Below are 26,449 nucleotides of genomic sequence, written 5' to 3'. Positions count from 1 at the left end.
TTCACTGTCACAGGAGTTTCACCCTGGCACAAAGCTCGCCTCTTTGAAACAGTTGTTTATGGTGGAAAAGGGTCCCCAACCCTTTTATTGTCGAACGGCATGGCCATTGGTTCCAGCATTCATGATTGGGCACTCCTAGTTCAGAATCGTCAATATAGTTGACTGCGTGTGCTTATGCTTCTTGAAGTTTTGTGAAATTTGCAGCTTCATGTCAATTGACACAGTTTTCGCTCTTTGTCGGCACCGTCTTCTACAAATTGGCCTGTCCACTGCTTTGGGACTGCTTCTGCAGCACATTTCTACACTCGCTGAGAGAGAGATTCTAGAAAGAGTGGGTGCCACTACGCTCTCTTTGTCTCTCTCGCTCTTCTCTGGACACATACGGAGCACGATCGTGGTGTGACACAGAAGCGAAGCAGCTGGCACCATCTTGTGGCGCGCTGGGCTAACTTACAGTTGTCTCTGTATGTTTCGCAATCATTGCACAGATGAGATATGCTGCATGCTAATGGTGGCAGATACGAACTTGCACAGATAACCTTTTCGCCCTCTCTCGTTACCGTTTGTTTAAGGGGAACTTACAGTCCAAATGTCAAGCTCTGCCTGCAGTAAAACGCCATCTACAAAACAAAATTTTGGTCATTTATTCTGACATGCAGTCATAACATGTTGTTATATATGAGCGTTTTCCCATAGTTCTGAAGAAATAGTTGATACTCCTCTTTCTTTGCCACAGGGAAATAGTTTTTTTTATGCAACAGCTACTAGGTTTACAGTGTTATGCAGTATGTAAAAGTGAAGGTAATTAAATGCACTTTCAAATAAGTTCGATTTTTTTAAAGAAGGGCACAGAATTTTTGTTTGCGTGAAAAAAATCCTTAAACAAAAAAAACACACCAAAATTTTTAAGAATTTTGAATAGGAAGTAACAGCTCTGGCAAAAAAGAAAGATTTTGAGGAATCCCAAAATATACAAATTGTAGAATGATTGCTTAGGAACATTTCTTTAAAAAATTATAGCCATAGATCAAGTACTCTTTGAGAAGAAACATTATGTGACACATAGTGAAATAGTCCAAGCTTTTGGTTGATCCTACTTACAAATTTTTTTTCAAGAAAATAATACTTGCAGCGTAATATTAGATACCAGTATGAAAGTACTAAATGCACATTTCAAAGGTAGATTTTGTTAAAGAAACAGTACTTACCAAATACATAATAAATATTAACAAACACAAATAATTAAACAAATTCATGACAAAATTTTCTAATGATGGGCTTATATCGTCGGAAAAAATTCTATAAAGCTTATGATAGATACAAAATATTTACGACTTCATAGCAGAATATAACTCAAAAACTTTTGGAGCCACAAATGTTTCATTCAGCCAGGTCCGTGTGCCAGTCACTGAAGCAGTTTTTCGTTGTTAATCACAAATGCATGTTGCATACGCATTCGTGGTGTGTTCATCTTTCTTTCCCTGGCAGCACTTCTACAGTTTCGGCAGATGTTCTTTCTCTCAGGCATGTGCTGTACAGCTGTGGGTGCTGGAGCCGGTGAGCGAGGGACAGGAACTGGCCCTGCGTCCTCTAATTCTGGGAACTGTCCAACGAGCTCTATGTTGAAGGCCAGCCAGTCAAATTCAGAAGGCCTAGAAAGCTTGGCTGCTTGTGAATGCTGCGTGCGATGTGCTTGGAAAACACTATAGCTGTTCGCAGCTGCAATGTCGATACAATGGAAGAATAATGCCTTCCACCAGCGAACACCTTTCCTCTTAACATTGTATGAGCCAGTCAGTTGGTTAGCTTTATTGACTCCGAGCATTCCGGCATTACATTCGTCAATGACTTGTGGCATTATTGCAATTTTCTGCCACTTTCAGTCCTCCTCCTTTCTTCGTTTGGCAAGCACTTGCGAGCCAGCAGTGTGTGCTGCACCAGGGTGTCTACCAACCGGAAAAACCGGGAATTCTCGGGTATTTCGAATAGCCCGGAAAAACTCTGCCAAAACTTGGGGAATTTGTGCTTCAATCAGCAGAACTTAGCTCTCATTTTATTGAAAGGGAACAAAAGTTGCCCTACTGTTGGCGCGAGTAAAAGAGAGTAATCGTAACTAATTGTCTTTGACGCCTTGTCGGCGGCGGGAGGAGTTGCCAGTTTACAGTCAATGACTGATTTTCCGGACACCCGATTTTAGGGGAATGCCCGATAATGCGGACAGTTTCGTGGCACCACCACGTGCCCCATAGGCACCCTGCAATGAAGTTTGCCTGTACATGTCGCATCACCTAGCAGTGGTGGTGAGCACCCGCAAGTAGGCCCTCACTGCATTTCTCCTTTGTCCGTGGTGTGCTCAGGCACACCTGAAAGCCTGCTTTTCCAATTTTTCTATGGATTCACCGCGGCCTCTTGGCAGCTCCTCCATGAGAAGTGTGAAGAAAAAGAACAAGCGCAGATACTGCTGCGTTAAAGATTGTCACAACCCTGAAGGGGATGTCGGCGTCATATTGTATCGCTTCCCTTCGAAATTGTGGGAAGCAACTGGCGGCTGAAGTGGATCGTCTTGGTTCGTGTCACTCTTGTGAATTTCTGTTAAACAAACTGAGAAGTAAATTCAAAAGAAGAAAAAGAAAGAGCGCCAGCAGCGGCATCCTTAAAAACGCACAATTAAGTGATAACTGCATAAAAACGCATGAACTGATTACCGCTGTTGTAAATTGGCTTAGATAGTTGTTTAGCTTGTCTAGCTCCGAAACAAATGTGCACTGGTTATGTGTCAAATCTAATCTAGCTTCGTAAGCGCTCAGTGTTGGAGCTTTATACACACTGCTTTTTGCTGTGTATTAATAAGCCAACATGTAGCTTTTTCTGTGCAAAGTTCAAGACGTGACTGCTGCAACCGGGCTCATTCATACCGATGTTTTTGCACGCTTAGAACAACAGAACTAAGGTTGGAGTACACCGCAGCACACATAGAGTATTCGCAAATTATCATTTTTATCGGCAACACTAGCGCACATTTGTTCTGTCATCACGTTGTTTAGCCTCAGCTGATTGCTCTCTATTTGTGTCAGCATTGATGACTTCTCACATTCGAGCCCGAACGACAATACCAGAATATGCTAGAGGCACTTTGTCAACAGAGAAAAAAGCACTTACCTGCCAATTCGCCAAAACCTCTACAATTGTAAGGTGCAAGGCACTCCACGTAATGAAGCTACAAATGAAAGTTGAAAAACGTTCGTGGCCACATTTGCTCACTTAAGTGGCATAAAACGACGATTTGTTAACTTTGAGTTCGATGTCGTAAGCATGCTTGCTTTGTTGTGACAAACATTTTGCGACCTGCGCTGGTTGTTTAGTGGCTATGGTATTGGTCTGCTAAGCACATGGTCGCGGGATCAAATCCCGGCCATGGCGGCCACATCTTAGGTGGCGAAATGTGAAAACACCTGTGTACTTAGATTTAGGCCCACTTTAAAGAACCGCAGGTGGTTCAGATTATTCCGGAGTCCCCCACTATGGCGGGCCTCATAATCAGATGTAGTTCTGGCACCTAAAACCCCATAATTTATTTCAAGCACTTCGCTGCGATGTTCGTGCTGTTTACTTCTTTGACACGATAAACATGGTTGTAGTCGTAAATTTGATGTCCTTTTTCAAGCATCGGTGGTCTGAAATGGGCCTCAATGTCTTCGATATTCTTAGTTGCTGACTATTGCTTATTGCTAAATTTTCTCAACAGGGAGAGGAACACTTGATGCCATTTTTATGTTCAGACGACATCTAAAAGTCATCTAACTGTTAATTTTTCTATGGAAGTGGTTACAAGATAGCCAGATCCCAGATATCCCAAATTCATCTGAAGCCAACTAAGAAGACCTTATCTTTGAAAACAATACAATAGCTACTAAGGGTATGAGAGATAATGGGAAATCATTGATACATGTCATCATGTTCCAGGCTGCCTGAATGTGAGAGATAATACATAAGTCTTAAATACACAGTAAAAGCAAGAATTATTTGAATTGTATTAGTAAATTTCCCCACTACCACATAAAAAAAGAAGACACTTCTACCCTAAGGGAAGGTGCAGTAAGAAAGAAAAGTCTAAAAAATATGGGTGGAGTTGTGCCTTGGAATTCCCATGTCAGCTCTCTGTAAAACCACAGCTAAGACTCACTTAATTTGTTATCGTAAAGATGGGGTACATTGCATTCTAAAGTAGTCAGAGACCAAGCTTGGCATGTTTCAAGAATGCGAATATGTACTTAGAAATCTATGATGTTACACTTGAGTACCAGCACTGGGGCTTCGTCATGAAATTTAAAAAAAAAAAGCTAATTTTACTTCTAATAATGAGTATATTACTGCAAAATTAAAGAAAATAATGCTTAAAAAAACCTAATCAATGTAAACTGATTTAGTGTTTCTATTCAGTGCAACGAACTGTTGGGTGCCACAGTCACCATGAAACGGCTTCCTGTTACGCCTGGACACACCTAAAGTATTGATTCCAAAGACCAGCTTTTTTTTGGGGGGGGGAGGGGTGAGACCCTGTAAATCAGTCAGTCAATCAGTAAATGTAATTGACTGGCAATCATGCTTTCAGCTGAAGTGGAGAAGCTTCTGCATGTTACTTTGATGGCAGACATGAGAGATAAGAACCAGCCACAGAATGAATCTTTTATGGCTTTGTTTATTGGAACTTTTGCACGTTTTGTTTCTCTGCTGTAGTTGTTAGGATGTGTTGCATCTTTTCGATTACAGTGTACTCTTTCTTGATGTAACTTCCATTATAAAATCCACTATTTATCTTAATTTCTTCTTTTCTTTTTGATGTTTTCTTACAAACAAGCAATTAGTTTAGTGTTAGCACTATTCTTTTTTTCATAAATCGGTACTTTGGGCATGACGCTTCGGCTTTACATAATTTGCATTTCATGCGCTGCTAGAAGCTTTTTTCATGGTGTTCATATCAAGTACAATCATTGCAGTTCACTCAGACTAGCACGCACCAAACAATAAGCCATCATTTGGCATTCGTGAGCTTGGTGTCTAGAGAAATAATAAGGACATACATGTGAATCTTGGAAAGAGTTGTAGTTTTGCCACAGACAGAAGTTACGAATCCTCAGAAGACGAGGATGATTGACAAGGCCCTGCTATCTCAGTATTCAGTTTTTGCACGCCTCTACGAAAAATCATTGGACGAGCTTGTCTCATCGTTAGTCTTTTTTGAAAGTATGCGCTTAAAAGGTTAAGTCCAATTGGTTTTCATTACTCAGAGGGAGCCATGTTGAAGGCGAGAGTGAGGCCATAGGCTATGCAGGCACCACCTATTCAGCCAGTTCACCATTTTTCGTAATTGTCACGTCCTCCTTCATTCCATTTTCTCCGTGCTATTGCCTTGTGCGCTTTTGACTTGCTCAACTTTCAACTGAAATACAACTGAAAGGTCTTTTGATTTGGTTTATGCGACTAGCACCTGGCCTGACAAGAGCATCACGGATTGTTGGTGCCATTGCTCCTGAAGTCCGGCCAGACACTAGAGCCAGGGAGAAAAGCATGATGGCTGCACCTGCAGCTGACACAGGTGAGTTCACCCGCCTGCATTTGTGTCATGCCAGTGTCAGATGCATCTTTTACTCGCTTCAGTGTTGTACTTAAAGGGCTCCTTGTAAAGTTTGGGCGTTGTGAACAGGTAAGCATAATGCGTCGGTCACGTTCGTGCGAGCAAACTGTCGTGCAGATGTGCGCCACAAGAACTGCGAAAATTTCATTGAAAACCCAATGTAAACAAGGCGACATCTACGTGCGGTGCGAATAAGAAAGTAGATTTTGATATCTAGTCAAGCAACCATAGATTTCTGTGGATTAAATAGCGAACAGACTTGAGTAGTCTGATTCAATTGCAGAGACCAGCCGATAACTCGGGCTCGACGGGCACCTCCTAAATGTCCAAATAATCGGGAGTCCGGTATGTCAAATTCACTGGAAAGAAGTGAGTTTACTCCACAAGTAGCAAAACAATATGCTTCACGCCGTGCTGCAAAAGATGTTCCTTTTCAGAAAGTGCATAGACTGGCCTACCAGTGATTCTGGCTTTGGTGCGATTGGGGTGATGCCTATACAGATAAGCATTGGAAGTGCATAAAGGTGTGGAGGTGGCATAAGCTAAGAATTATTTAACGTCCGATGGGTGCACCAGTATCACGGCCTAGTACGAGTTCGTAGCGTCATTGTAAGCAAACTGTGCGCTTTTAGTGAGTGATAACCCAGGCAATTCACCGTTCCTTGCTGCCTCTAGGAGCGGGACTGTTTCAAGTGTAATCGCTTGCAGAAATGAAAGGAGCTCATCATCACTCTGTTGGCTCAACAAGATACGCACTGTGCAAGTACTGTGGGGATGCGCGACTCTCACGCGTCCCCTGATATGTTGTTTTTCCCGCATAGCTCCTTCTCCTGCAGTGCGGCTTTGCTGCGTGGCCTGGGGTCTGCGGCGGTCGGTGTGGTTGAAGCGCAGTGCGAGAGATGGCACGAGTGTTGCGCTGCTAGCGCCGCCTCACGGCGGGTTTACTTGGGTGCGGAAAAGGAAGGCTCTTCCTCTTAGGCTGCGGGTCGGTGAATGCCGCGGACGTCCCGCACATGCACCGATCCATGCTTCTGCGAGACTGTCTCGCGTGACCGACGCGTGAAAAACCAGGCATTGGAATCCAGCATGGGGCGAACATATTCGCTCGCTATCCGGTCGCGGTGAGTCGGACTTCCGCGATTTGTCGCGCGCCCATCGGCATGTTTTATGGATAGCAACTCGGCTAGCAGGCATTGATCTATGAAAGGTGCAATAAATGCCCTTGTGATTGTTTGCGCTACTGTGTTCTCATTCCTTTGTCCCAAGAGCATGGGTGGGAATCCCACAGTACATAGCCAAAAGCAGCACGGACACAAAGAAAGCTGATGGCATGCGCTTAGTAGGCAATGCGCTGCACCAATTGCAATGGATGATTGGCACCACACAGCAGTAGGTACTGTATTTCAATGAAGTGCCGCCAGTTTTGCTCTAAAGCCGATCGTTGTACAAATGCGCCCATATGTGTTGCGGAAAGGCTGACCAGTCATCCACTGTGCCGCTATGTTTTCTGCCAAAGTTTCAAAATTCTTCTCACCTATGCACTATCTCCCGATCATACGAGAGATAGAATTTTTCACTGTTGTGGAAAAAAGAAGAGAAAAAATAAACATGTGTGTGTTAGGTAATGTTTACTGTGACATCACATATATTCCTTTGTTGGTAGCAGTGTAGAGCATGTCAAGGAATGCTGATTTGTATGTACTTGGTAGTTATGTACTGCCATTTAGTGTGTAGTTATGCTGCAATCCTGCCAAGTACATATTAAATAGGTTTCACTATGACTTGTGAATGAACAAACGCTTGACGGACGGTACCAATATCGGCAGAGCTCGCATAGCAATGCAGCTTTACAATAAGCTTTTCCTGCAGTTTGGGCACGGTCTGTCCTAAATAAACTAGGCTTCACTAGTTTTGGTTTTCAGGAGGTGCCGGCAAAGTGGCCGAAGAGCATGCTCTAGTGATGCCAGTGACATAACAAAGCCTAAATATTGTTATTTCTGCTCGACTCAATCAGGCGAAGCCTGAATTATATAATGGCGCACTGTAAGGTGTCTGAAGTTTTGGTTGCCTTTGTATATTAAGTCAGTGGGGCCAGCTTCAGGGCTACAGAGCAGTCCGAATAATTGAGTATGTCCGAATTATTGACTATAGATGATGGCTGGTTGTGTTTGCTACTATCGTTGCCACTTTAGTATTGCATTGCTTTCTGGGCACAAGTTTGCTCAAGTAAAGATATGGAATATTTCATTGACTCTTTCTTAGAGTTCATGCCTTTTCACTGTGAAAGTACAAAGAAATTAAAGGTTCCACGAAAAAAAAGAAATGTTTACTGGTGTGTCAGTTTTCAACAAAGTCTCCTTTATCTCTAGACACTGCCAAAGAGAACTCCCTGTGATTGCATGAGCAGCCTGTTGTGTGGTATGCCACCCAGGATTCTTATTGCCGCAGAAACGGCTGCTACTTATGTGGCCTGAACATTGCACTTACGCTGAGAATCTATGTAGTAGGAGACAGGGATGTGCACTAATGATGTTCAGTTGTTGGAATATTTCATGCTTGTGCCTATTTTTGTATATAGCACAGACTAAAACATTTTTTTCTTGTTAAAGGCATGCAGCTCTGCTTGCACTGGTTGTCCTATGCTTCAGATTGTCTTATTGGTGTCTGTTGCAGTGGTGACCAGGGACAACGTTAGCTTGGAGCAAGATGATGCAGGTGAGTTAATGGCCGAGCCGAGATGTGCAACTTGACTTGTGCAGTGGATGCCCCAGCATTCATTGAGGATCACTGAAGCAGCTTATAGAGTATGGGTGTCCTTGAACTTGAACATATGAACAATAATTGTGTAGTCGCATCTGGAATATTAGTTATATTTGGTGAAATATTTATGGTAAATACCAGACTTCTCAGAGTCTTTCTACTGCCCATTGGCCCTTTCATTTCCAAAAATATTTCTTAAAAAGTTAGTGGCCTTAACTAAAAAGCTACCTTCTACAACCTCTTGATTTTAACTCATTCATGTAAATGCAGCAAACTGCATCGAGTTCAGTGCCAAGCAAAATGAGTTCCCCTTTTTCATGTATTTAGATAGGAGTTGCTAAGGTAAAGCATCCTCTTAAAGACACACACAAAAAAAGATAAACGGAGAAATAACTTAAGCCATCGTGCCGCATCAGTACTAGTGCCAACGCACGGCCCCTTTTTGTAGATCTGCTGGAATTGGATGTAGCCCACGAGGACGTGCACTCGGTGGTCAAGGACACCACGCCCACATCCACACCCAGTCGGCTGAGCGGGGCTGATGATTCCACACCGTGAGTGATTGCACCAAAAAAAAAAAAAATCATTAAGCGCAACACAGTGGCTGGCATCTGGTTCGGTACTGAAAGTTGGGCAAGTTGGTGTTGGTTCATTCTAAAAACAGAGCGAGAAGAGGAGACATTAAGAAGGAAAATACAACACAGGGGTCACCAGCAACTGAATTTAGTTTCCTGTCTTCAATAAAAACTCAATTGGTAGTCAGCACTGTCTTGGCCTTTTCCATCTTTGCATCCCGTCTCTTCGTGCTGTTTCGAGAATGAACCGATATTCACTTTTATTAGGGCAGTAATTCGCCTGTGCACTTTTCGCAAATCAGTGCTGCAGGCGAACACAAGGTGGAGGAACGTTCACAAAAGGAAAAATATTGTAATTCACTGAATTGTAGCAGGAAGCTACAAGAGGGAATCCAAACAGATCTGTATAAACTTAGTTCATAGCTTCATGCTACAGTCGAGCGGACGACAAATTAACCCTTTTGTGAACATTCCTCGGTGTTGCGGGTTTCTGCAGAACTGATTTGCCATATTCAGCGTCCTTGGGCTTCCAGTTGTCGAATAATTCAGCCTTGCACTGCGATATGCTAGACTCCTGGTTAGCTAAGATGGCAAAGCAACTGCCCTGAAGTAGCGTTGGTCCCTGGTTCGAGCCGTGGTCCAGGCTGAATTTCTTTCTTTCTGACGCTTTCTTTCTGAGAAACCCATACTATTTGGTTTCCCTTGTAGCTTTGCGCTATGGTCGTGTGGGTGACAGTCTTTTCTCTGTCATCGGTCCTTTCAATTTTGGTGCACTTGTAATCCATCCAAATCCTGTGGTACAAAACTGGCTGCCTCGCATAACCTTCATGGTTGCTTCTTTGATCTGTGTTGAGGCATACTGGATGTAGAGAGGCACGTACAGGTGCTTTATCACAAAGGAGGGTAACACAGTAAGAGCTCGTTAAAGTGTACCCGCTTAAAATGTACTAATGGTTGAAACATAGTTGCGCCGAATTGCTAACCCGGTCTCCATATAGTCTGGCCGCTTAAGCCGCAGTGGCTCGACATAGCATGTCTAGTGGCTCAGTGGCTGTTCAGCCACCATGTCTGCTGCAATGTTCCCCATCATAGTTTCAAGATTCACCTTTGTTATTGTCGCTGTGCTTTATATGCTTTGCGCTATCGCATGATTGTGTGAGAGTGCCTGAAGTTTTTCAGTCCATTGAAAAGGAAGAACCTCTTAGTTTTTATTTTAGCTGTCATTTACTGCAGCATTGCATTTATTTCTTTGTTGCTAGTGGCACTGTACGTCAGGAGATGCAAATCTGCACTTGGCAGTTAGTGTATACTAATGTACCATTTAGTGTATGGTTATTCCGCATTCCCGTCAGGCATGTACTAACGAGGTTTCACTGTAGAAACCAATAGCTGTTTCAACAGAAGTAAACGAACGTATCCACCTTGTAAGTAATGTGCCTATGCCAAAGTATACTCCTTACTTAGATTGTTTAATGCTGGGTTGGAAGAAAATATTTATGTTGGACTACGAAACAGAACTTTCGTTGCACAGTTTACAGTGGAATGCGTTAACTTTGCTTTAGGTTGTGCATGAGGTTACCAAAGCAACAAGTCGCAAAAATAAGTGGTTGCAAGAGCCATGCCAAGCCACTGTGCTACCACTGTGAGTCGTAGCACTGAGGTTCTGCTGTGGTGGCCCTATATAATATTTTAGAGGGCAGTACTTGGGTGCCCGTTCCTACGGTGCGCGCAGGCGTTGTCCTTTGTAACCAAGCAAACGAGCACAGCAAAGGATGAAAGAGCAAATGTGGAGTGCGGATGAGTGAAGAGAGCGTGAGGAGGAAAGCGAAGAAGAGTATGGTGAAAGGGTGAAGAGGAAAGGGGAGTGCCGGCGGTAACTAAGCATGCGGCAATTAGGCATGCAGTGAGTGCGGAAACAAAGTGCTGGTTTGGGCTTCGGACCCACTGCGCATGCCTGTGCCACCACCGCTAGAGAATAAGCTCCTCGCAATTCAAGCGTTCTCGTGTTCACGCTTACTTTCTGAACAGTGAGTGACGCAACCGGTGGAAATACTTGGTCTCCTGCTGCTGCTAAACAAGCTGTCTGAGCAGAGACTCAGCACGGCTGCCGCCGAGAGGACCCTCTTATTCAGAATAAGATTCTTTGCCACAATATATCGCAAATTCAAAACACCTAAACAGCTGCAGTCAAAATTCACATTAGGGAGTATCATAATTGTTGGTTAATTTTCTTTAGGTTCCTTTTATTGCTGTACAGCAGAACCCTGCAATAACGAAATCGGTGAGGAAAGTGAAAAAAATTTGCTTTCGCGAGCATTTTGTTGAAGAGAAATGAGACAGCACAGTAGAGAATGCGTCACAAAACGAACTTTCACTGTCGAAATTCCGCTCGCCTACTTTTGCGAGCCTTGCTCGAGGCTATAGAATCGCATAGCAGACAGCACAAAGTCGACCCTATATGTTGGTCGGCAAAGGTGGCACTGCTATGGAGGGATCTTCTGGGCCAATTGCTCTCAGAGATACAATCACTTTTGTGAGATTTTGCAAACTCGGCACCACACGTGGAAAAACAATGTTCAATGCACACAACAGTGTCCCTTAATTCATGCTGTTGCTTGTTGGTGCGAAGTGCAAAAGTCGTATCTCGTATCACCCAAAAGCGATCAACCGATACTACTTTCTTTTCACGCAAATATATATCCGTGACATTGAATCCCGAGGCGATTCTTGTTGGGTGGTACTAAAACCAGTGTTCTTGAAGCAAGGAATGCATATTCTTGGGCAATTGCACAATCATGGCTGAATACGTGGCAGCCCATGCTGCAGCTGTCATCTCAAGTGCCATAAACGAAGCCACGTTTGTGGAATGTAGATATCTGTTTTTGCTGCAATTTTTTCCTCCCAGACTCGCCGTGTCACTGATACACTGTGCTAAATATAAGGAAACCGTCTTCACACATCGATAGATATCGTGTCATGTCATTTAATATAGCCAATCAACGAACAAAATGGCAGCCACAACTTGTTCCCAGTGCTTGGTTGTTTTTGTAAACAAAAATGGTCGCACTCACACAAATGTAATGTGGTAGTATTGCACAATTTAACACTTCTGTGACTGGACTGCTAAAAATGGGTAATTTTCGGATGGTCTAGGAAATATTTTAATTCCTGTCACAGAAAATGCTTGATGGTGAAGTGCATGGTACCAAATTGTATAGGAAGGAATTTCAAACAACATATTTATTAAGATTAGTATAAAAGAATTATAAAAAGAAAATTACAAAAAAAACGAGAAAGATTTATGAAAACATCAATGCTGCTTTGCACAAAATAAAACTAACCTAAAAAATTCTCAGAATATAAATTTCGAATGTAATGGCCGTATGCAATAATCTTCCAAATGTAAGCTCTGTATGTACAAAATTCCTTAAAACTTTGAGAAACTACGAGCGCTCATTACCCCGACTATGACAGTGCTTTAAAATTCCCATGCAGTGGACAAGAGAAACGTAAAACGGAACTGATAAAATAGTTTCTCCTTAACCTATTAGATAGCACTAACCGTCCAGAAGCACTCAGAGAACACCAAAATCTGAATTTGTAGCCATAGATAGCATGTTATCGATGGGAATAGGCGCAGTCACGAAAGTATTAAAGGGAAGCTGAAAGGTTTTCCAGAAAAAATTAGTGGAGAGCTGTACGTCATGTACGTTTCAACCTTCCGAGTTCGAATATTGCATCGAAATTGAGTGAAAGAAAGCGCAAACAGATTTTATTTCGACAGACAGTCCTGCATGCCTCCTCGTAAAATGTAAGCGGTAATGCGATCTTCGGCATTTGTGCGCTGCCCCAAAGCTGTCGGTAATCTACACAGACGGTTTAAATGCAGGAAAAGTTTACCGGCTCTTGTAGCACGTGTAGTGTAGAACCTTCATCAGCATGCCATCCGCATGCTACTCGTAACTGGGGAATTCCGTACGCTACGTGAGATGGTCAGTTTCTGTATGTGCGCGAGAGAAGGGGGAGCGCAGCGTCCTGTCATGAGCCGGCTTTCCAACACATGCGAACTTTACACTTGCTCTGCATTAGGGTAGCTGCATACAGGATGTTTCACAACGCACGTGCGAATAGAAAATTTGCAGTGCTTGGTGACGAAGCCTGCGTCAAGAGTGGGAGCTAAACATGCACCTTCCGTTCAGCGTAACATGAAGGAGAACCAAAAGCACGCATTATTGATAAAGTCTGGTAGTAATCGTCGTCATGGAAGTGGTTAGAGCACAGCACTGCCTTTCTTGAGTGCCTGAAATTCTTTCGCTTCACAGCAACCTCCCACTTATCTGAAAGCTTCTTGTCTTGCGGGAAGTAATGGAAGACAACAGTGTCGCGGGCGCCAGTTTTCGTGCAATCATAGGCTGCACAGAATTCTGGCATTGTTGGCCCACCACTTCAATTGATGCTGCGCACGTCAACTACCACTCTACACACACAAATAAAGGAATGCAGGGTCGAGCGAAGCAGCTTATGACGGCACGCACAGAGAAACAAGCATGGTCAGGCACGGTCACGGAGACTGCGAAGAAACGTAACACCAATGCTGACGTCACTACGCCGCAATTTTCGGTCTCCGCTCGCATCGTCAGCGTTAGCAGCATTGTGCAGTGTTCGCCGGGGTCTGAGCGACAGCTAAATATTAATCGATGATTACGTCGCTCCTAAGTGAAAAATGTCCCTCCGACATTCTACCTGCATGGTTTATAAGGTTACCGCATCCGTATATGAGCGTTATATTGAATTCGACAGACTCTTCAGCTTCCCTTTAATAGCGAACCAAAGGCGACATTTGAGCAGTTTTTGGTGTCTGCTAGCCTTGTGCAAGTAATATGTGGAGTAACCTAGCAAATTTTGTTGATGCGGTGTTATGGTTCAGCGACACTTCATTTTTGAGAGATATTAAATGCAATCTTCTGGGCGTTCACCGGGGATACGAAAATATTTCATTATCATGGGATTTCGTTATTGCAGGTTTCGACTGTACTCTTATTAACATGAGCTGCACTCATTGGCTTAAAGCTCTTAGACATGAACTGCACCTGTATCGGTACTCTGTGGTTAACTCCAGCGCACATGTGTCGGAAATCTGCAGGTTCCACAAGCTTGTCATGTCGCCGTTGTGTTCATTTAAGTTGCTTTGTGGTTAACTTGAATACCACCCGCCATGGTTGCTCAATGGCTATGGTGTTGGGCTGCTGAGAACGAGTTCACGGAATCGAATCCCTGCCACGGCAGCCGCATTTTGATGGGGGCAAAATGCAAAAACACCCGTGTACTTAGATTTAGGTGCACGTTAAAGAAGCCCAGGTGGTCGTGCCTCATAATCAGAAAATGGTTTTGGCACGTAAAACCCCATAATTTAATTTTAATTTGAATACCAGTGCAAGAGAAAGGACAGACAGTAATGCTTTTGGATGGTACACACCGTAAATTACTAAATGAATGAATGAATGTCAGTCAGTCTTGGTATGAGAAATGTTGTGAGCAAGGGTGGTCTATTGCAGTGGCCGCCAGGGCAGCTCAGGCAGCACACCGTCTTCATCCCAGTGGCCACGCTTTGTGGTCACCCTTGACGGTGTGGATCCGACGAGCTTCAAGAGCAGCAACAGCCACCGCGATGTGCTGACCACAGGTCACGACCTTGAGGAGCTGCCCGAAGAGGAGGAGGAACAGCTCGTGCCAGCTGCTTCTCAGAGGCCACCAGTCAAGAGCCGCTTAATGATAGCGCCAGTCTCCGATGCCGGTTAGTGACCTGCACACGAATTCCAGCTCAACAGTTTTACAAATCACTTTGAGGACTCGCATAATTAGAATGTCCCAAGTGTGTGCCTGGGTGTGCTGGACTGATCGGCACAAGTGGTAGATGAATTGGGTGAACCTTTTATTTTGCAAGGACAAAATGAGTAGTAGCCAAGGTTGACCTGCTTGAGGTAATTTCAAGACAAAAAGCACATGAAGGGAGACACTTATTGCAAGACATTCCAGCTAAGACCCTAAGATTAAGTTAACCTTTTCCCTACCGCGAAAAAGAAAGAAAATTGTACCAGATTTACCGGAAATGTCTTTTTCGCTCAGCTTCCCGAGCTTCTTTTTTTTCTGAATAACACGGCACCATTGTTTTAATTTGGTGGGTTTTCTTTATTTCACAAATTGCGGGGTTCCTTTATTTCACAAATTGTGTGAGAAGATGGGTTGAAGAAGACTTCACTGCATGGCCCTGGTGTCTAGCAAAATGGCATTTTGCCAGGCTAGATGCACTATGAAAAGAAGAGAATACGATGAAGAAATCACCTAAGCGTTACAAAAACCTGCACATGAATAGCAGCTACTTTTACGCAGCTCCTAAAGCAGTTAATAGGGTGTCTTCGTATGGTAGACTCACGGGCTGCCACAAGGTCTTCCGGGCCATCTATAGAAGAGTCGTCATCAGACTTATCAGATGACAACCTGTCACTTTCTTATTCCGAGCAAAATTCTACAGAGCTGTGGTGTAAGGAAGGGTCGTCAAAATTAATTTTTATGCTTGCTTTCATTACTTTGAGGAGGCAGCTAAGCTTTATGCAGGAGTGTCAGAGGCGGCAATATAATGAAAAACAACAAAAATGGCACAGCATGGACAAGTGTAGCCATCTAGTGTCAGGAATCACAACTAGATGCAATAGGACGAGTACAGTCGTCATAGGTTCACTGTGTGACAAATTTTTGTTTATGGCGACTCTAGTCATCTTTGGTTATATTGGTACAAAATTTCATGACAACTGTACTTGTCAATGGGATATAAAGGGTCTCTCAACAGGCCCTATTGCAAATTTTGGCTATACACTGGAAGCTGTAAACTGCTGTCATAAGAATTTTTTACCGAATTAATTTCTCGAATTGGTTCGATGGTGGCGGAGATAGAAGAAATTAACTGCCCCATTATCATGCTGCCAGGAGGTGAGCATTGCTGTCACCAGAGACACTCTCTCCCTCTCCTCTAGTAGCGTTTCCGAGTGGTGCTCCTTCCCTGTCTTCTCCCATACCAGAGCCGTGGGACGTACGGCAGCGTAAGCCCCGCCTTCTTTTTTGCGGCATTGCGCCTTCCGCATTGGATGATTAGTCAGGGTGAGTGACGAAACACTCACTCCAAAGAGGAATATCTGTGTGTGACCGTGGCTCTCTGGCTGGGAGTGCGCAACCTCCAGAGTGAAGAAAGCGCAATGTTGCTTTGAAATGTCAGCTGCTTTTGCAATGCGCAGCACCGTTATACTTTGCATACATACTGTTTTTTCCAGTCTATAAGTCAAACCCCCCTTCTAAACGGCAGTTTTTCTCTTCTCCAAAAAGATATATATACCGTATAAGTCGCACCAGGATGCACCTGTTCATTCGCTAAGCAATTTAACAAAAGTACAGTGACGTATCACTTCGGGAATGCGGGTCACACGCAAGCTGTGATATGGTCACTCTAGGCACATTTCTGCCGTCGTGGCACCGCAAGGTTTCGTTAAAGTCCAAGAGCAATGACATCGTCCCCGCACGCTGTATGCTGTATGTGCGAGCGAAAGCATGCCACGGTGAGCCGAAATGCGCTCAAGGGAGGAAAGCGGGAAGGCAGCGTGGGAAGGCAGTGCAGGAGGGGGGGGGGGATGTGGCTTGTACTCTGGTAGCAACTGTGTAGTTTGCACAGCGGCGGGTGCCATATCTTGAAAGCGATTGTTGAAAGCTACGACTTCGGTGTCAGTCGACTCGCGGTTGGCCTGTCACTGCTTGTATTGCCGCTCCGTCCTCGCACGGCGCTCATCTCTTATTATAATCATAATCATAACCATAATCTTATTACATGTAGATTTTACTCACTTTACAGCAACTATTTTTAGGCTCCTTTACAGCTGTGTCACATCAACTCTATAGAACTCATTACTGCACTGCAAAGTCGCTAACGATGGCGTGAGGGTCCTTGGTCATATCTGGCCCTTCGGCACTAAACAAGATACATTCGTTCATTCAGAAATGCGCCTGGAGTGTCCATATTATTGCTTGTGCGTGACCCGCGTTCGTGAAGTGAAACGTCGCTAGTTTCTTTTAAATCACTTACCGAATGAACAGGCGCGTCTTATACACCAGTGTGACTCATACCATATTTATTCGAATCTAGGCCGATAGTTTCTTCCAAATAATCATCTACAAAACTTTAGGGTCGGCTTAGATTTGAAGATTATAAAAAAAAATGCTCCTGTTTGTAACTGAAAATTAAATATAGGGTCCATAGCTGGCGCCATCTAGAATAGTCAGTATCGCAGCTGCTACTAGCCGGGCCAGTAGCCAACTTAAGTACACGAACGATGTCATCGCTTTGATCTGTGTTGTGTCGGAGCTCGTTTTATGGTATCGGCATGTGGTGTGACGTTATTGTAATGGCACACTAGAGTGCCACTTTCAAACATAAAGTTGTGCTAACTGCAGAGGCATAGTAAGACAGGCGGGACTTCAGCATCGATGAGAAAAACATCCGTCGTTGGAAGAGGCAATGGGAGACCCTTTTGCATGTGCCACAATGAGGAGATGACAGCGATAAGGAAGATAAGCGCACAATAACAGAGAGGAGCTGTTCAGTTCACTGAGATTGCGCCGCGTTTCGATGCGTGCGATGCCACACTGTCTGCGCAGGCATGGGCGCGCGGATGTGAGCTTGCGCGCGTCCGGAAGCCTACGTGTGGTCTGGGCTATAGAGACGAGGCTAACGGTGGTGCCGACGTAGAGTGAGTTCAGCATGTTCATATTAAATAACTGCTGTTATCGTTTTGTGAACGCTATCCTCACTTTTTTTTGTTTGCCCTATACTCGAGGTGAGTTTTTAAAATTTTTTCTGGCTTCGGACATTCGGGGGTCGGCTTAGAATCTGGACTGGCCGAGATTCGAGTAAATACGGTATGTGCTTTTTTTTCGGAAAAACTGCCAAAGGGCCTGGCCACATTTCATCATTGTTGTCATCATCGACTTGGAAGGTCTCGAAAGCAGTGTTTCAAACCATCGAGGGTGGGCTAACGATGCCCAATGGGTGTGGTAGGGAAAGAGTTAAATGTAACTGAGCCTGTCTCTGCAGTGTAATATATTAATGCCAGTTGCTGTAAGAAGAAAAATTACACAATTTTCCTGCTACAGTAGGTTTGTCCAACTATTAAAATCTGCATGCTTGCCGATAGTGTGCACAAACAGAAGAAGGTTGTTGTGGGGAAGAGAATGATGAGGGTGTTTCGAGAGAAGAACGAAGGCTGTGGCTGCTGCTTGGGCACCATTTCTGTCTCCTGTAAATACACACCTGTTTGCATCTGTGCGCCTGCCTCTTTCCTGTATCATTTTATTGGAGCTGCGGGGTACAAGCTCGGAACTTCGCAGCAGACGTCACGTACCTGCCGCCACAATGGTCGACGAAGCAACAGCGTCTCAGCAGTCTGTGCCTACGGTCATCCTGGCCCATCCACAAGACCCAGGAACATTTTGTGGCACGGATGGTTCTGACATTAAAGACTTGCTTGATATTTACGAGCAAGTTTTCAACCACAAGTGGGATCAGACGGTAGTGCTAGGGAACCTCATATTCTATCTTCGAGGAACAGCATGGAAATGGCATGAGATGCATGAAGTTGACCTAACTAAGTGGGACATCTGTAAAGAGAAACTGCGAGACCTGTTTGGCCGACTTGTCGGTCGTCAGTTTGCAGGGAAAAGGGAACTTGGATGCTGCGCTCAGACGTCAACAGAATCTTATACAAGATGTGCTAGCCCTCTGCCGCAAGGCCAACAACAACGTGACAGAGGCAGGCAAAGTTGGCCACATCTTAAAAGGCACAGCAGATGATGCCTTCAACCTTTTTATGTGCAGGAACTGTGTGGCGGTGGATGCAATTGTCAAAGAATGTCAGCGCTTTGAACAAGGGAAAAGTCTCCAAATCCCACAAACGTTCGACATACTTCCCAATACCGCTGCGACCATGCAAAGACCCACCACGGTTAACACTGGTGCCGGAGCCACAAGACATAACATGCATTATTCACCGCAAGCTGGAGGCCATGTCTCCGGCTCGAGTTTGGTACGGCCTATGGGCAGCCTACCCTCCATCGCACTGATACAAGCTGTTGTTCGTGAAGAGATAGCAAGTTTTGGGCTTCCATCTCTCTGCCCGGTTCGCTTGTCCAATGCTTACCAGGTTCCTCCAGCTGCTTGTTCCCAGACGCAAAGATATCTCCCACCCCATCACAACCCCACTGATTGGTGAACAGAGGATGATAAGCCCATATGTTTTCATTGTTCCCGAGTTGAATATATCGCCTGTCAATGCCGCAGCCGCTCGTCGTCGTCTCCTCAATGGCCATCCCAGAGCTACTACCGTCAAGCACCAGGCCGTCGTACTTTCTCGCCTTACACGCCTCCACAGAACTCTAACACCGATAACACTCCACCGAGACCAAGCCACTCCCTGTCTTCACAAGGTCATTGGTCCCATTCACCTCTCGTGTGCTGCTTTTCATCTCCATCTGCAACCGGTCGCTACACTTCGGAAAACTAGGCGGAGCAGCTCCCGGTGGTGACACTGCAACTACAACCCAGCCTACAAATCCTCTTTTGTCCCTGCCTACACATGGAAGCCTACTGGATGTTGAAGTAGATGGTGTTCCCATCGCATCTCTCGTCGACACAGGAGCACAGCTGTAAGTTACGAGTGCCACTTGTCACCGAAGACTCTGGAAAGTTCTGACACCAGCCATGCCCTGTACAATATGAGCCGCTGACAGCAGCACTTCACCTGTCATTGAAATGTGCACGGCGTGTGGGATCATTGGAGACCACTACACTATTGTTTTATTTATTGTCCTCGAACAGTGCCCGCATGACCTCATTCTGGGCCTTGACTTTCTTTCAAAACACTCTGCCCAAATGGACTCTTCCTCTGGTATCGTACATTTGGATCTGCCGTTTCCTACCAATGCCACTTCTAGTACAGCACGCTGCTTGTGTTCTGCCGAATTCACCCGTCTATCTCCACAGGCCGCTACAAATGACCTCGTGACCACTTGTCCTCCTGTTCCTGATGGCGAGTACGTCATATCCCCCATCACTGATGTGGTTCTCTCGCGCAGTATTGTGCTGCTGAACGCCGTCATCTGAATCCTTGAGAATTGTACTTGTCTGCTTGTCCTCAGTTTTGGATTTTCAATGCACATTCTACCCCACGGCATCACCTTGGCGCACATCACGCCAGCAGAAGAATTCCAGATTTCTTCATTGACCCCTGAAGCAGCCTGCCCCAGCACTAGTGGGCCCCTGCTGTCCGCTCTTTTGTCGTCTTTGCCTACTGAGAACATTTGTAATATGATTGCTCCCGATATTCCTTCTCAGCAAACATAACCTCTTCGTAGTCTCTTATAGAGATATTTTTGACCTGGATGATTGCCCTCTCAAACATCTGTAGTCACCCATCACATCAACACTAAGGATGCTAGCCCCATTCATAAACCAGGACAGAAGAAGAACATAAACAACAGGACCGGCGCCGGTCCTCTTGTTTGTGTTCTTCTTCTGTCCTGGTCTATTGCGCCTTGCCCTTCACTCATTCAAGCATGAACCAACTAGCCCAAGCAAGAGTTTTACTTGACCATTCGTAGGTGACCTTATCGCGTCTCCGCTGCAGAGTGGGCCATCATACAGAAAGAAGTCGACAAGATGATGGACAAGGACATTATTGAGCCTTGGAGTAGACCTTGGACATCCCTGGCTGTCTTGGTAAAGAAAAAGGACAACTCTTAGCGCTTCTGCATTGAGTACCGTCACCTTAACAAGATAACAAAAAAAAAGATGTGTACCCACTGCCTCGCATAGATGATGCCCTTGATTGTCTTCACACATCACAATATTTTTCATCGATTGACCTCTGCCTGGCCTATTGGCAGATTGCCATAGTGATGAGATGGACCGTGAGAAGACCGCCTTTATTACACCAGATGGTCTTTGCCAATTCAAAGATATGCTGCTCTTTGGTTTGTGCAGTGCCCCAGCTACATTCAAGTGCATCATGGACTATTCTGCACAGCTTGAAGTGATCAGCATCTCTTTGTTATCTTGACGATGTGATTGTGTTTTCACTGACTTTTGAGGGTCACCTTCAGTGCCTCGATACTGTCCTGCCTGTCTTTCGCGGTGCTGGCCTTCAGCTCAACTCATCGAAGTACCATTTTAGCTGCCATGAAATTACTGTGCTCTTACATCTTGTGAATGCTGTGGGAATGCAGCCTGGCCCGGCGAAAGTTTGCACTGTGCGCAATTTGCCTGTTCCATGTTCACCAAAAGATGTCCGAAGTTTTAAAGGATTATGTTCATATTTCCACTGCTTTGTTAAAGGATTTGCCGATATCACTCATCCACTCGCCGACCTTCTCAAGAAGGATGCGCCTTTTTCTAGGGGACCACAGCAAGCCCAAGCCTTTGCTACCCTTATTGAGTGGCTAACAATTTCTTCGATTCCGTCTCATTTTGACCCCTCAGTTCCCGCTAAGTCCACACAGATGCAAGTGGCCATGGCATCGGTACCATACTTGGCCAGCGTCAACAGGGTCAAGACTGCGTAATCACTCATGCCAGCCGCCTTCTTTCTGTGCCTGAACGAAATTACTTGATCAATGAATGGGAAGGCCTAGCGCTTGTACGGGCGGTCGCGAAATTTCGACCATACCTGTTCAGTCGCAGCTTCTGCTTGGTAGCTGATCACCACACCCTTTGTTGCCGCTCTTTGAAGGACCCAACAGAATGGCTCGCTCATTGAGCCTTACGTCTGCAAGAATACACCTTTTCCATCGTGTATAAATCAGGACGTCTGCAATTAGACGACGGCTGCCTGTCCTGCCATCCTGCGGATCCACCGGACGTCGCCGATGCTGACTCTGACATTTGCATTTTGTTCATCTCTGACTTGATCCATATCGGTGACAAACAACGCCGTAATCCTGTCCTTCGCACCATGATGGACTGCCTAACCTCCATGCTGAGTGACCCTTCACTCTGGATGTGCACCCTGCACGATCATCGATGATCGTCACAGCGTCCGCCCTGATGGTCCTGAGCTCCTGCTAGTCATTCCAAGGCACCTCCGACTTGCTGTGTTCCAACAGCTACATGATGCTCCTGCCAGGACAACTGGGTGACAATCATACATATGACCGCATGAAACGCCACTTTTTCTGGCCCGGAATTTATCGCTTTGTGCACCCTTATGTTGCTGCTTGCAACCTGTCAGTGACGGATGACACCTGCATTACCTCCTGCAGGTTTCCTTCAACCTATTGACGTTCCCACAGAGCCATTTTTCCGTGTGGGGCTTGACCTGCTTAGCCCTTTTCCTATTTCTACCAAAGGAAGCAAGCGTATTGCAGTGGCAACAGACTATGCAAGAAGATATGCCATCACGTGAGCAATTCTAATCGACTGCTTGACAGATGTTGCCAACTTTCTGCTCCACAATGTAATCCTGCGCCATGGCGCCTCTCGCCAGTTACTTATGGATTGTGGCAATTACTTCCTATCGAAGGTCATCGATGATAGGCTGTGCTCCTGTGCTACTGAGTGCAAAGTCACTACCACGTACCCCCTCAAAGGAATGGCCTCCCCAAATGCCTCAACCGCACGTTAACTGAAATGCTTGCCATGTACGTTTCCGACGATCACCGTGACTGGACCATCGCTCTGCCATACATTTGCTTATAATTTATCTCGTCCCGACACGACCGCATTTGTGCCATTTTGCTTTTTGTTTGGGAGCGACCCTGCATTGCCCATGGACATGTTACTTCCTTACGAATAACAGTCCCCAACTGCTTACGCCTGTGTTGCTATTGTCCTTGCTGCCCAGCCCTGACAAATCGCTCGGGATTGTCTTACGGCCTCGCAAGGTTCCGAAAAGTGCCGTTACGACCGTCGGCACCGAGAAGCACATTTTTCCCCTGGTGCTCTTGTGCTCCTCTGGATACCTTCACGTCATGTCAGATTGTCCGAAAAACTCCTTTCGCATTACTCTGGTCTGTACAGAATCTTGCACCTACTCTCTGACGTGGCGTACAAGATTGCACCGGCAGGCGAGTCTTCAATGCGTCCCAACATAAGCAGCAATGTTGTTCACGTTGCTAGACTCAAGCCCCATGTACCCGCCTTAATTGATCCTCCATAACCTGCACCGGGAAGGAGCTACCCTACTCTAGGGGTGATGTTGCAGGGAATAGAACAATGAAGGTGCCACGAGAGAGGGACGAAGACTGGCTGCTGCTAGGACGCCATTTCTATCTTCTGTAAATACGCACCCATTTGCATCTGTGCACCTGCCTTTTTCCTGTATCTATATAAAATGAATTGCAAACCAATAGAATTTTCAACTATATTTCTTTCATATTAGGACATGATCCATGTTCCAACTTATGTATGCCCTAGGTATGCCTATTTATGTACAGCCAACGGATGTTCAAAACAGGATGTCCAGAGGACATCCGAAAGGGAAATGGACTTGTACATACTACGGACATCCGTGATCAGGGATGCAAGTGCTGTGCCAATTGCACCATCTTGTGCCAGCTGCGCCAACCTCTGCCGAAAAACACTAATTTCGAATGAAGCTGCCAAATTTAGTCAGATGTGTGTGTTCAGTGGTAACCACACAGGCATAGACATTAACTGGCTAGCGCTTAGCCCTATCCAAGCCTAAGCAATCCAGTACAGCATCGGCGTTTTGGGAATGTGGGTGTGTTCTGTGGCATAATTGTAACTATGCCACAAGAAAGCGAAAACCATTTTGTGCTAACGAAGCATTACAAGTGTTTTATAAATGAGCTGCGCATTTGGGTATATGCGGACCAGCTAAATATGATTTCAACTGTTGCTCATTTCACAGGGCAGTTGGGAAGGAAAGCCGCACTGATTGAATAAGGTCATACAGTCTGCTCAGCGTGTAGCTGTTCTGTTTTATTATACATTTTAGCACTCGATTTTGCGCCGTATTGGTACATATGTGTCGATTAATAATTAAAAGCCTTGCATGTGACATTCTAAATCTATTTCGTACGTGCACCAGGTCTGATTACTGGGAAGACAGTATGGTGCACGGACAAACGACCTGCTTGTTTTCATGAAACTTCTTGGTCACAAATATCCAATGGCAACTGCAATCGTCACTCAAGTTCGCACTCCGTGTACACTATATTCTGCAGGGCCACAACACACAAGATCAGGCTCTTGCCGTCGCAGAACACAAGCCAAGGATGTAAAGTTTCATATTTAGTCAACCTTAGCGGCCAAATTGTGGTCATAATTAAACGTTAGTCTAAGTCGCAAACTTCCGAAATGGCATTGACGGCAACGATGTTCACGACGCGACTTGCGCAGACCGAGTGCAAAAATTTTAATAAACCACGGTTTAGCGCACGAAATATCGGTTGCCATTTTATACTGTGTTTATGGAGCCTATGGTAGAACCGTGAATAAGCCCAAATAATCGAGCTCATTCGACATATTATACGACATACACAGCGGGAAGCCAATGAACATTTTTATCCCTCTATTGCTTTCAAGAATATCTTGGAGCTTTCTCTTGGCAAGCGATGTGAAAAACACTGGCGAAGTTTAATGACCAGTACATCAACTCCACATTTATTCTGTGGTATTCTGCTATCTTAACTGAAGGTTGCCAAGAATTAAAGATTGCTTAAGGGCACTATGCTAACGGCATTCATTGTACCTTGATTGGAGTTATTCATCGTGGCCACTGTGAATATTTCTCATTTATTGTGCATTAATATGTTTAATTAGCTAAATATATTAATTTGCATAATCAGTGAGATGTCAATGAAAAAGTTGTGGGTGATGTTGAGAAATGACTGCTAACGGCATTTAAAATAACCTAGGATTCATAAAGACTGTTCTTGTAATGAGAAAGAAAGCCCTGAAATAAATAACAAATGAAAAAAATCCCCGCCGTGACCCAACAGCACTTCCGCACACCAAAGATTGCATCAATTTTTATGCAAACCTCATCAAATAGGGGCACTGGGAACGAGCTGTCCCGCACTTTTTGGTGCGCATCTTTGGTCCCTATTGAAAGCGAAGTAGCGCAGTGTTGTAATGGTTCGCTTTCCTAACCGTTACGAGAACGTGGCCCAGGTTTGCACATTCGTAATATACGCATTGCACTGTATATGACAATGCTTACATCTTTGAACACTTACATTACTGGCGCAGAGAGGCGTTGTCACGAGGATTACAAAAAAAAAAGAACAGAAAAAACATTTCGGAAGCTTTTTTCTCTGTTTTTTTTTCCCCTTCTCTCTTCTTCTTCTTGCTTTCTTTTTGGGGGGGGGGGAATTACTCAAGACCTAGGTCGCTATATACAATCAAACCTCCGCATATCGAACGTGCATATATAGAATTACTGCATGTATCGAACACTTTCTATATCACCTGGAAAATTGCATGCATTTTTAATTTTTTATTTCGAACAGGGTTGGACGTAAAATGGACATATTCAACTCCGTCACTCTAGACCACGTGCGCTGTGTTGACAGGCAGTGAGCTTTGCCGCAACACCCTCAAAGATAGCGATGGCGCAATGGGGGTTCCCGGCTGCTGCACACTATAGCTGCACACACTGATCACTCCGAGGGTGCCATTTGAACGTAGCGGCGTACACACGACGCCGCTTGGCTAGTTCGACAACGTCAACGACGCATTGTATTTGCCGCACTGACTCCTCCTCAGTGCTGTGCTGTGTGCCTGCCGATCCTTGCGAGAACTGGCGGTTTGCATCCGCAAAGATGTGTGACAGCACGCGCTCACTGGGCTTATTCATAGATGCCTTGCAGACGCCACTTAACACTTCGTTATTGACAGTGTTTCAAGATGCTTTGACTGGCGGACGTGGAGATCGCAGCAGAAGTAGCGGCCAAACGAAGACGCTGCCAGGGTTGGTCCTGCAAGCGCTGATGTTGCCCCGCTCCAGACTACAAATTAGGCTGCAGCTGCTTTGGTCTTTTTATGCTACCGGCCTATCGCTTGTGGACCTTTTAGACTATGTTGAGAACTCCGTATTTAAGCACGCAGCTGCCAATATGAAGCAGGCTACACTGCTACAGTACTTTCAGCCAAATAAATAAATACTTTGCGTGAAGCTTCAAGTGAGTATTTACTGGGCCACGATTGGGGGCGCAATTGAGGATTGTTGTTTGGAGTGCCTGTTCGGTTGCGCCATGCACGATTGGCCTAGACCGCGCCGACTTCGCGTGGCTGAAGAAATAGGTGCAGCCTACGCGGTGCAATCGACCGCATGCTCCCGGCAGATGAAGTCGGTGCGGCCTAGGCCAATTGCACGCGGAGCAATCAAATGCGCACTCCAAACAGCAGTCCTTGATCATGCCC

General features: G+C 45.1%; 1 protein-coding gene across 3 annotated transcripts in view; it reads left to right on the top strand.

Moving 5' to 3' along the window:
• Window positions 1-26,449, top strand: part of Nab2 (Nuclear polyadenosine RNA-binding 2) — a 157,141-nt gene that overhangs the window by 78,094 nt on the left and 52,598 nt on the right. For all 3 annotated transcript variants that reach the window (XM_075686761.1, XM_075686758.1, XM_075686759.1), the window contains 4 exons: window positions 5,486-5,596; window positions 8,309-8,350; window positions 8,844-8,949; window positions 14,526-14,764. In XM_075686761.1, coding sequence (XP_075542876.1) covers window positions 5,486-5,596; window positions 8,309-8,350; window positions 8,844-8,949; window positions 14,526-14,764 — 498 coding nt within the window. The remainder of the gene's footprint in view (window positions 1-5,485; window positions 5,597-8,308; window positions 8,351-8,843; window positions 8,950-14,525; window positions 14,765-26,449) is intronic.

Source organism: Dermacentor variabilis, chromosome 3 (genome assembly GCF_050947875.1).
Source record: "Dermacentor variabilis isolate Ectoservices chromosome 3, ASM5094787v1, whole genome shotgun sequence".
NCBI lineage: Eukaryota > Metazoa > Arthropoda > Arachnida > Ixodida > Ixodidae > Dermacentor > Dermacentor variabilis.
Note: the sequence above shows the minus strand (reverse complement) of the source record. Positions and strands in the feature narration are given on the sequence as shown.